Genomic DNA, 12,161 nt, shown 5'->3' on the forward strand with positions numbered 1-12,161 from the left:
GCACCCATCTCTCCAGACCGACACACTCTCTCCCTCGCCGCCTTCTAACCACTACATTCTCTCCCTCTCCTGTCCATCACCCCGTCTTCTATATGAACACAGCATCGCCCCCGTCAAACTTCAGGGCTGTCAGCGGGGCCGGCGAATTGTGTGGCACAACATTCTTCTGAACCCTGAATGGAGCGTCTGCAGAAGCAACCCCAGCTAAGTTTAAGCTCTTCAGCAGCAGCTGAGGAATTCCCTGCCAGGGTGCTACAGCAAATAGAGTCTCATCGTCTGAGGTGTCTCCGCAAATACCCTTCTTCTTGTAGGAAGAAGCGTAGGGAACAGACACCAGCTCTCTGAATGCATCTATCTCTCTCTCGCTCTGTCTCTTATCTACTTCTTGTGAACATGTTTTGATGAGAAACAGGAGAAGCACCGCTGTACAAACTACACAAGAAATTGTGTGTGTGAGTTTCCTTTATCACTGATGATCTGGCAATGCTTGTCATCCTTTCTCTTCACACATTACGCAATACCTGTTTTCATTTGCAACACGTCTGGGTTCTCACTCTGAGGAGACACCATTTTTGAGTTTCCAAATACCCACGTGAAAAATCTCTTTCCAATCAAGAGCGGCGTGCGCATTCGACTGCTACTTAACTGCGCGGTCCACAGTAACACACGGTGCTCTTTTTTCATCCGAGCATAAACAAACACTTGCTGCATGAGTTCACGTGTACATTCACAAGCCTCTGGGGTGCTATTGTCTGGTGTGCCTGGCTACAAACACAGTGGGGCGAATTCACAAACAGAAAAATCACATGGCCTGCTCATTCTTTCATAGGCACTTGATACAAACACACATATCTTCACATGTACAAATAGACACTGCGTCATTTTTTTCTTTTTTTTTCTCCCCCCATCAAAATCGGGTTTTAATGTTAGAAACAATCGAAAACAAAACTCTTTGGTCTGTAAACAACCACAATGATATCCAAATGAAAGGCGGAGATGCCAGTTTGTCATCCAAACTAGTTTCACAGCATCCCACTTCAGTTAAGCTGATGTGAAGCAGAGTCTAGGGGTGCTCGTTTTGGAGCCCTCGTGCACACACCTCTGATTTCACCTTGAGTGTGTGAGCGTGTGCGTGTGTGTGTGCGTGCGTGTGTGTTGCTGCTAACTTCAGGGCACTGATGCAGCCGTTTGGTCTGCTGTCGGAACGTGCTGGCTAATCAGTTCTTGACAGACTTCAATCCGTCTCACACAGTTTCGATGACAGCTCTGCTGTTGCATTGAGCCTTTTATTTCCAAGCTACGCGCAAATTAGTCTTTTCCAAACCTGGTTGGCCTGGGCGGGATCAGTAGGCCTTTTCGAGAAAATGTGAGATATTCACATCGAAATATGCACTCGAAGTGAAAGCTAAACACAGGCTGTGAGGCAAAACATTAAAAAGAGGACTCCTTTTGTTCCTGTCAGCTGTCAAACACTGGGCATGTTTGAGGAGGCAACCACACGGCTCTTGTTTAAACAAACCAGATTCTGTCCCTCCATCTTTCCTCGGGGCTGACTCAGTTGCAGGGCAGCCAGGTGGAGTATGCAGGCTGCTGGCAAGCGAACACCGGCTGAACCTGTGCTATGTAGTAGTTACTGAAGTTCCCATCTGCCACATAAGGGGCGGGTTGATAGTAACACGTAACGTTAGTCACGTTGGGGATGACGTTCTGCTCGGCGAGAACGCGCACCGCCAGCATGGCTATGAGCCCCAAGGTCTGCCGCCTCTCGTGTCCCATCAGGCACACCGTGCTCTCGTTGACCACTCCGTGGAGGGTCATCAGGTAGTCGTACTTGCGGTCCTCCAGGCCCACAAAGTGGTTCTGAAGATAGGACTCCAGCTTGCGCTGTTGCTCGCCGATGTCGGAGAAGTCAATGAAGAAGCGTGAGCACATGTAGCGCTGCAGGGACTTCATCTTGGACTCGGATGCGGCCCGGAAGCCCCTCACCAGCAGGTGACAGTACTTCAGCAGGCCCCCGCCCCGGATCTCCTCCGGGTTCCGGGTGCAGATGAACTTGTGACGCAGGTGGTCCAGGGCCTCACTGAAGTCCCCGTACACACTCTCGCCCATGATGGTGGGGTGGAAGGTCTCGGCCATCGGGTTCTCTGAGCACTCGTAGAAGAGCAGCAGGGAGTCCAGCTTGATCTGAAAGGAGTCCACGCTGAACTCAAACTGCCGCCGGAGGGAGTCCACAAACTTGAGCTCCACATTCTTTCCGCGGTTGTTGGAGAGGGAGATGAGACTCCAGCGGTCTGAGTCATTGCACACCTTCACCATCTTCTGCACATAGGCTTCCTATGGGGGAGAGAAAGAGCATAAATATTAATAATATTGAAAAAATATGATTATGTTTTCTGCATTGTGCAGCTGGGTTCTATATTTAATAACCAGCTTTCTTTATGTATAAGTAATAGCTGCATGTCTTTGTGTCATAAACCTTGTGTATGGTTGATTGCGTGCAGCGCAATGTCTCAGGGAGACATCGATTCAAATTTAGAAAGTGTACAATATATCGCCATCTCCTCCAGGACCGAGTTCGTGCAAGGCGTACACTATAAAACGCAGATCGGCAGAGATCTTTTCCAGACGTGGTTTGTGTGCGAGTAATTGCAGAATTGCGGCAGTGTATGGTTGATTGCGTGCAGCGTAATGTCTCGGGGAGACATCGATTATTGTTTCAATGTATGTTTTAAATCTCCTTTACTTTTTACTACTGAATTCTATTTCTTACACTGTTTCTTTAATTGTTTTTAAATCTCCTTTTCTTTTGCCTTGTGTTTTGATGCTTTTAATGGTTTTATGTGAAGCACTTTGAATTACCTTGTTGTTGAAATGTGCTATACAAATAAACTTGCCTTGCCTTGCCTTGCCTTGTGTTATTAACGCTATTGACCCAAATATTGAATGTACTTGGATATGGGATCGAGGTGGCTGAGCTCAGGATCCCTTCCAAATTGGTTCAACTCAATCCTCTTAACGACATAAAACAAACATTTTACTATCACTAAACTAATCTAATTGTACATTAAGCTGCGCGTAATGGTCGTTAAGCCGAATTGGCACAAATGTAATTAGTTCTTATCACATATCTAGAGGTAAATAATTGAAGCAATGGAGAGAAGAAAAGTTGTCCGAGTGACTGTACCTTTAACGTTAACGGGCTTATTTTCTCTTTATTCACACAGTCGGGTAAGAAATCCAGGAGACAGTCCAAAACGATGTCCTTCACAGTCTGGAAATCTCTTTCCCCTTTCATATCTGCGCAAAATATGAGGTCGAGGTCCTTATAGCCCAGTCCGCTATCCCCATGCAGAATGTGGCTGGCTGCTGAGCCGTTTAACCGAACGTCCCGGACGTGGATCTGTTTCTCCTCCATCCTCCTGCGCACCACTTTGACGATCTGCCTCGGCTGCATCTCCAGGGTGGGGAAGTTCCCGCGGCCGTGGATCGGGATGGTCTCCGTCAGGATGGCGTCCAGCCGCTGCACTTGCTCCCAGTTCAGGACGCTGACGTTGCTGCCTTCAGGGTCAGACATAGAGCTGGCGGTGGAGCTAATGTCGTCCTGTGACATGGTGAAAAGTCCTCAGCGATGTAAAGGAAAAAGAAAAAAAATGCGTCGTGTTCTTAAAATATAAGAACAAATGAAGTGATCGCGTCTTTACGCACTAATTCTAGGTAACTGGAGCTTCCTGCGCATGAGGATTCTTACGATCTGAAGTCGTCCAAATTGACTGCGAACATAAAGAAATAGAATAAAAAAATATTGAAGACCCAAGTGAAATAGTGACAGCAATAAGCCTGTGGTTGGAGATCCAGTGGCGCAGCAGTCGAGCTGTTGTGTTGAGGAAGAAGTGCAGCCAGTCAAGAAGCGTGTGGAAAACGAGACCTAACTTTCTCTTCTCTCCCCGCAGTGCTTTTAAAACATTTGCTCCGGTGTGCCACAGTCAATGCGTCCGAGCGCTGCGCATCACAGTCTTTGAAGGTCGCTGATGATCCAAGAGGGGGTTTGCTTTTCCGGCCGTGACTCCATCGCCCAAAGGCACGCCTATGATTTTATGAATTTGCATGAACGAGCGTCTCCTCAAGTCGCACTTTGGCCCACTCCACCCTCTTAACGATCAACCCCTCAGGAATCTTGCGGATTTTTTACGCACGGCTCCAACATGTTTTTTAATTTTCTCCTCTTTGTCGCCAAGCAATAATCCCGTTGATGCAGTTTAAATGTGCTCAGGAAATCCGGCTTCCTTACCCCCCCCCCCCCCAACTCTGTTCAGTTCGACATCTTTTCCCCACTTGTGGAGGAGTTAACCGTTACCTGCCCAGTTGACATGCTGCGCCCCTCTGCAACAGTCCGCTGTGTAGTCCGAGGATGTCAGCTGTACTTCACCCCGCCCCCCTCTGACAGTCAGCCCTGCTGCTCAACACCATCACACTGCGAGACTTTATGAACCAGCTCCTTTCGTCGGATTCTGATACCGCTTTTAATCTGAAGTCCTTGAAGTGCGCCTTTTCATCAACACAATATCACTCCATTGAATATGTTCTGCTCAAAATGATAACGGGTGCACGTGTGTTCGTTAAGTGACGTATCATCAACCTTCTATGGCCAAATAAAGCTTTTTTTATGAAGTCAAATCAATAAATATAAAGGTTTTTATTTGTCTGTTTTAATCTTTGTAAGATTCAACTGTTGCTGATCTATATATAAAGGTTGCTTGGTGTTGCCATGTCGCCCTCTGTGGGCTGGTTTAGGTTTTGACACAAAGTAACCTGAAACAGGACTCGTGAAGAGTCACGTGGGAGTGCTGTAATATATACATTGAACTTGCACCAACTCAACAAGCCAAGAAGGAAATGGGACTTATGTCTGCTGTAAACAGACAGGAAATATTTCCCCTGTACTCCCCTGAGCCTGTTACCCCCAGACCACTAACACCTCCGGGTTAGGGTCTGCAGCCTCTCCCTGATGGTTGCCCTCGGCTTATATCGACATATATAGACAATCACTCATCTGAACTGTTAAAGCACACAGTGTGCTACTCCCACCTTAAAATACACATCACGAGGCTTAATGGGTCTCGAAGGGTCTTTGACAATCCAGGTCGAGCTGTATGATGTCCCTTTAGAGGCTGTTGTATTCTGGCTCTTCTGTATCCACTCAGTTTTTCCTATATTCAGAAATTCATATTCCTAGCATGTGCATGTGGGATGGGGGGGGTGTCAGGGGTCAGATGAAAGCAGAGGCAAGTCCCAGGGCCCAGGAAGTTGTAGGGACAGGTGTCTCTGGTTCTCCATTAGGCAACATAAAGCCCTGCGTCACTAGCCACCCAGATCTGTAAACCCTGATTATCCCATTTATTCTATCTTAACTCCAAGGCCCACACAGGAGCTCTGCCTCTGCACAGTGTCACACCTATAGGAGGGGACACACACATGCAGTTGTATTCAAGTGTATTCAATTGTGCAGTTTTTACAGTGAATACAGCAGTGAAAAGGAGCTCCTAAATCACCAGAATTACTAATTAAGAGCTAAAAGAAAAATGTTTCTGTGGAGTAAAGTTGTAAAATAATGAAACTTCCGTTCGTTTATCAAATTGAACTTTTGCTTTGTTTTCGTACTTTGCTTTGGCGCGTGTCAGACAGGTTGATCACAGGTCTCTGAAATTGAATCCCACATCTGGAAATGTACATGGAACTATTAGTCAGCTTCAATGGAGCGAGAGCAGCCTCGTCGATGTGTTTCGCAGGTGTGGAGAGATGGTTCGCCGTCCTCGGTGCGAAGCTAAATCAAAGCCGCTGTCAGAGACTACCAGCAGGTATATTCATACAGTACAGGTCCAAACCAGAGCCCTGCTGATGAGTTTGATTTGTGTAAATACTACCTGGCACCTCATTACTCACTAAATGGATGATTCATCGGTCGGTGGTTATTTAAAGTCATTAATTAGATTATTTTGTCAGAAAATTTTATCTAAGCAAGAATTAAAAAACAGTACACACCGTTAACCCTCTAGTGACTGTCCCTTTAATCTGAGTTTGTATGTATTTCGTCAAAACCTTCAGCAACTTCAAATTTGGAAAGTAAAAAAAAACATTTCCAAAACAGAGTGCTGTTTTCTTCTTCTATAACTCATAAAGCAATCTTTAACAGGGACAGTGTTTGTCTCTGGGGTCTATGAACCCTTTTGTGGACGGTCCAACCCTATTGTTTTCCAGTGACATTTATGTGACTGCGTGAGTTGGATTTATCTACATCCCAGCAACCTTTGAGCTTTTTCCTTCAGGTCAGGGGTTCTCTCAATTAAACACTGCAATCACATCAACACGTTTTTAAGGTCGGAGATCAGTTTTATTTGCAAATCTTTACAATTCTTAGGCCTAATGTCATAAGTATGGAGTCCTAAAGTGTTCAGTGTAACAAAAGACATGATGAGGTAAATAATGAATAAATACAATTATATGTGTATTGACCAGATAGTCTGGAAATTATAAATAATATGAAATATTTTTTTTAAGTATCTTTTCGTATCACTGCGTTTTCAAGACAGTGGAGTTGTCACCTGTGCCCGCCCCCTTACCTTTTAGCCAATCACATGTTCCTTCAGGCTTTCTTCACAGACTCACCGACTGAAACCAAAGTTTAGCCCGTTAACGTTAGCGCCTGTCAGCTAGAGCGACTACACCGCTGCTGAGGTAACTCTGAATGAACCAACACGAGGCCGCTGCTGTAAATAGACACAATGCACCATTAAAATAGAACAGCAAACCCTTTTGTTTAGCCTAACAAGGCTGCACATGCGGAGCCGGCTAACTAGCTAGGCTGAACTGCTTATACTCAGAATCAAAGTGAAGAGCAGCTGCTGCTAACTGGCTCATTCAGAGTTACCATTTCCATTCTCACGTTGTTTGACATACAGACGCACAACTTTGTGAAAAGGAAAAACTACAAAATCTTTCTCTGGGGTCGTTGTCGCTAACGGGAGCTAGTAAGTTGGTTAGCCTGCTGGGAGGATGAGGGCGCATGTGATTGGCTGAGGGGTCAATGACAACTCCACCGTTATGAAAAGGGACATTATGGAAGGAAAAAGTACTTTGATTTGAAAAAGGGCAATTTAAGATACGAATGAAAAATAATAATAATTACTTGAGTTTTAATAATTCATGAAATTATTGCAGAATTAATTTGTTCTTTAATATTTTTTACTCTGTTAATTCTTAGGGTTATCTATATACTCATGTTGTATTTATTCATTTGATATTGACGACTTTGGGGCTCCATGATCCAGAGTTTTCTCTGCTGTAAAAGGTTGGAGGATTTTAGTGATGTCGAACTCCCGTTTCCTCCTTTACAAGGATAACATTTTGGAGGAAACTTTGAATTCCTGCAACATTTTGACACATTGAATATAAATAATAATATCATTCATCTAATTGTAAAAATGGATCTGTTGATTCTAGCAAAAAACTTGAGGGAGTATTGGTAGAACCCTAATTCATGTGGATTATCTTCTGTGATGGACCTGCAATAAGGGAAGCCTGTTAAAAACATTACCACCGGAGCACTTTGATGTTCCGCCTATTTTCCAATTGCAACCATTTTTAAGAAATGAATTGTGTGGAATTCTGTTTCGTTCATAGTATCAGCCAGAATAGATGCTGCGGTCCAAGTTCCTTCGGAGCAATCCAGGGAAAGCCCGGCCTTCTTCTATCAACCTCTCAATCAGCAGAGGAGGAGGAGGAGGAGAGAACAGAGACGCTTGTTAGTTGTGCCAAAGTGGAGAAGACGGGCCAGTGAGCAGCGATGACTGATGAATCAATGCCTGCAAAGGTGCAAAATAACCCCGTTGGCCCGTGTCGTGTGCAGAGTTGTGATGAAAGGAAGGGCTTTAAAGGCCGCGTCAAACATTAGACATCTGATTTTAATCGTGTCAACAGAAAGGGAAATCCTTTTCCTGCTGCTGGTGTGGCCGAGAGAAGTAAAGACGGTGGAATAACACGGTGTCACATTCCATCTGAAACACTTGACTGAAGCTATGCAGCGTGACAGAGGTCACCACGTGTGGGCGAGGAGTCTCTGAGCCAGTGTTGCTTGAGGAAACGTGAGCGATGTACATGACTAGAAAACAAAAGATGCAGTCATGGCCACCCCCCTTCTGTGTCTCCTCACCCACTTTTCACAGAGGCAACTGGATTTCCAGGAGGGTGCGATTAGTTTGTCTGTCAGAGAGAAATTCCCACTGCTGACGGCGGAGTTAGTTTTGGTTGTGAATCAAAGGCACCGGGGAAGAAATGGGATTTCCATTCCTTTTCAGTCAAACTGCTTCTGACCCACAAAAAAAAGCTGGAGAATCGCTCCGCCGTCAAGGAGAAGTAGCGCAGGATTTATGCTGGGTCTGTGGAGAGAAGAAGCAGCAGCCATCACCTGGGGACAGAGGACCCCCTCATTTCAGCTCTTTTGATCCCAAAGAGCTGTCGTGCATGGTGAGTTTGTTTTCAAATGATCCTGGCAGATTAATGCTGAACGTTACAGAGGGGGGTCCATCACAGGGAGATAAAGAGCCCCATCTCTTCTAATCTGCCTTATTATGGGTTGTTGGGATGTCACAGCCTGCAGCTCCAGGGCCAGTGAAGGAGCCCAATGCTGCCGCACTCAAGCACTTGACAGACTAATAGATGCTACAGACACACACACACACACACGCTGTGATCCTGGCACTGAATGCGCTGTCGCTGGCTAACTCGCCTTCAGTGGATTCGCCCTTAATGGTAGGACAGCCTCTCCCCCACCTGGATGTCCAAACCACCATGAAAGAAAGCATGCTGGAACACCTTAAACTCAATGGGGTTTCATGATCTGTCACTGTAGCGCAGAGCTTAGCAGTTGCACCCTGCGTCCATTTGCAGTCGTTCGATACGGAAGCATGAAACAAAAGACAGGAGGGTGGTTGAGGTCTTGGGACAAACATATGTTGCTTATCCTTATTCTGTGGAGGAATAGTTTGAGCAACAATGCTTCGTAAAACCAAAAATCAAAGACAAACCAAAATACAAATAGATTTTTGCACGGAATAAACAAAAAAGATATAACATGTGCGCTAATTAGATTTAGAAGTACTGGAAGGTGGATTGTGTTACCTACGGACAGAGCCACGTTGTTTTCTTCCTGTTTCCACGTCTTTATGCTAAGCTAAGCTAGCTGGCTGTTGGCTGTAGCTCAGGTCCGGCGCAACAAGTTGTATTTTCGCCCCGCTCTGTTTAAGCTTTATGTATCTATAAATCAAATTCCCACACATTCACAACTGCCATCACATCCACTGGTTTGGCAGAATGCTGCGCGACAAAGGTTGGACAAAGTCACAAGACCATGCTGTTTGCCGGGAGACACGTGGCTCGGAGGCTGTAAAAACTGACAGCAAGAGGAAACCAAGAGGACGCCAGCTGAACGTCAGCCAAGACAGCAGGAGCGCTGTCACGCTCCGGTCACACTCAGAGTAAAACAGTCTCTGGGGCACCAATGGTCTCTTTAAAGCTGCCGGCAGAGTGATGGCTGTGGAGAGGACAGGTAATCCAGGGCTAACTGGCTCCATGTCCACTAAATAGGATTGAAAGGGCTAGTCGAACCGTTGCCTCTCTCTGACTGAGCCACAGGTCAGCATTCAAGCCAAAGAAGAGTATGAATAACTCTTATATAACGCTCAAGGGGTGACGGAGGACCTGCCATCAGGCTCCTGAATGAGCTGTTCCACCTCTGCACCGCCATGTCCATGTTTTTTTTATAGATGAGCTCTAAAACAAAATGTATCTGTAATATTTTGTTGAGGTATCCACCATGAATGTCCGAGACACACTACACCCCAAGAACCTATCTCCCTATTTGCTATTGAAATAATTGATACACCATTTGATTCATAGATGTATTGGAAATTAGGTATAAACCAACACGTGCAAAAAGGGGAAATGCGAGCGAGGCCAGGCCCCAAATAGAGTTATGGCAGCGTCTTGTGGTTTGAGGATCTGGCTGACTTTACAGAGACGTCTTCGAGGCGCATTATAAGTTAACACCTAATTGGCATGGAGGGTACATGGCCCCTGTGGCCTCTAGAAAAAGAGGAAACCCTATCTCAAGGTGTTTGGATTTTATGCGAGTGGCTTTTGGGGCTTAGGTCTTCTGAACGCTGTTTTTGGGGCTTTTAGGCTTTTTTGAGAACTTGGTACATTAGAGATCTTGTATGCTCTATTATTTCATTTTTTATCATTCATTTTTGGAACCTTTTCTAAACTTTTTGTAAAACCCAAATAAAACTGGTTTGTATTTTGTGCATTCCAACCAAAGTCCGGTGTTGCTCGTCTCTGGTGGGGCCCTGGTAGGCTCCTCAAGGTGAGGGAGCTCTTCCCCTGGGATAAGCTGACAGTAGCACATTTATTAGACATGTGATCTGAATGACATTCCTGTTACAAGCTAAAGATTAAGGTGGTGTTGTTCATTGGTGTGATTTACTAACGTGGTTGGCTCAGATTGATTTTTGAAGCTCTGCTCATGTATCATATGTGATGCTGCAGTTTTAATGTTGAGACATCAGCTGAGGTGTATTAGGAAACTATAGGGGTTAGATTGGAGTCTAAATTAGGGTTTTTAGGGCCAGGGTCCTGAAGCTGCCCTTAATAACCGAGCGAGGTTCTCAACCACACGGGGTTCCTCCTCCAGCGGTGGCCCCTTAGAGCGGGTTCACCCTGGAGTACATCCAGTCCTCCCAAGCCTATTGCACACACACACACCTAAATCCGTTGATATCCGGCAGTCAGGGGGAGGCCGACGTTTTTAGCCTGAAATAAGTGATAAGTCGGTGGCTAGTGGTATTAAGTTATCCTGGTTTGTGCCTCCCTAAGCAGGCTAAGACAGTCTTGCGTGTATATTTTGGGGGGTGCGTTCATTACCTAGGTCAGAGGTTATTGAACAAGCCGTCTTCCAGCGCTTCAAGAGCACGGGGAGGGGGGGGGGGGGGGGGGATCGGTTACGCAGCTAAAACATATTTATAATGATAATACCATTGATATTTAATTTCTGTAGTTCCCAGGCAAACTTAACTTGTATACTGAGCGGAAACGAAGTTGGAGAACTACTTAAGAGTCATTTATAACCATGAGGCCCAGATGACATTGCCATCATGCTTATTTTGCTTTAACTGGCACTATCCCACAAGAGAAAGTAGGGAATGTAGGCGGTATTCCATAAAGTGTCTCAAACGTACCTTTTTCTCCATGAGCAAATTAATCCTGAAGTTATCCTCAGCATCTGGAGGACGCACATATGCCTTTCCCATCTGCCTGCAGGAAGGCTGGTTGGCCAGAGCATCTCCTACTCCACCAGCACATGGGAGCAGTTTGCCTCAAGTAGGGCTTTCTGCAAGACGTCCACATCAGTGATTACTAGCCAGGTAAGATTGGAAGATATGGTAAGATTGTGGAGTAGGTCAACAGATTTCAGAAAGACAAAATAACTTTTAAATCCTCATACTGAGTCAGCTAACACCTGAACAAGACGTGTAGCAATAAAGAGCGCAGGAAAACTGACGAGCAGAGAGCTGAAGTACGAAGCTAAAAGGTTAAATACTATAAGCTTACATATAGCTGAAAGTAATAGTTTTTAGCAAAAAGTGATTGATAAAAAGTTGAAACAGCTAAAAGTTTTGGCTAAATGGACACCAAATCTTTGACGTAAAAAAAGAGCAAGTGGTTAAAGCAGCTAAAGTAAATGGCTAAATGGCTGTAGCTAAATTAATAATAAATGTATTTTTTAAAGACAAAATGTTGAAATGGCTAAAAGTATCCCAATGACTAAATGATTATTTAGAAATGGATACATGTTTGAAATAGTTTGCTATAAAATAGCTCAAAGTGACAGCTAAGTTCTATCCTTCCTTTATATCCACATCTATGAGAACCTGCAGAAAGATTTTCCCCTGCTCCATTTGCTTTTGTGAGAAATGTTGAAAGGGAACATAGAGGACATGGGGAGCATGAGTCCCTGACAACATAAAAGCTTTTTAAAGGTTGAAGTGATGTTAACAGTATATTGGCCTGGGGAGCATAGGACCCTGGGGACATCGATACCCTCCCGTTAT

The 12,161-nt window shown here is 45.0% G+C and overlaps 1 protein-coding gene across 1 annotated transcript in view; it reads right to left on the reverse strand.

Moving 5' to 3' along the window:
- Positions 1-4,240, reverse strand: part of tent5aa (terminal nucleotidyltransferase 5Aa) — a 5,207-nt gene extending 967 nt beyond the window's left edge. The window contains exons 1-2 of the mRNA XM_079275470.1: positions 3,185-4,240; positions 1-2,334 (exon numbers count right to left, since the gene is read on the reverse strand). The exon at positions 1-2,334 is cut by the window's left edge and continues 967 nt beyond it. Of these exons, the coding sequence (XP_079131596.1) occupies positions 1,555-2,334; positions 3,185-3,610 (1,206 nt within the window). The 5' untranslated portion in view covers positions 3,611-4,240 and the 3' untranslated portion in view covers positions 1-1,554. The remainder of the gene's footprint in view (positions 2,335-3,184) is intronic.
- Between the last annotated feature and the right edge of the window lie 7,921 nt (positions 4,241-12,161).

This window comes from Melanostigma gelatinosum (assembly GCF_949748355.1).
Source record: "Melanostigma gelatinosum genome assembly, chromosome: 9".
NCBI lineage: Eukaryota > Metazoa > Chordata > Actinopteri > Perciformes > Zoarcidae > Melanostigma > Melanostigma gelatinosum.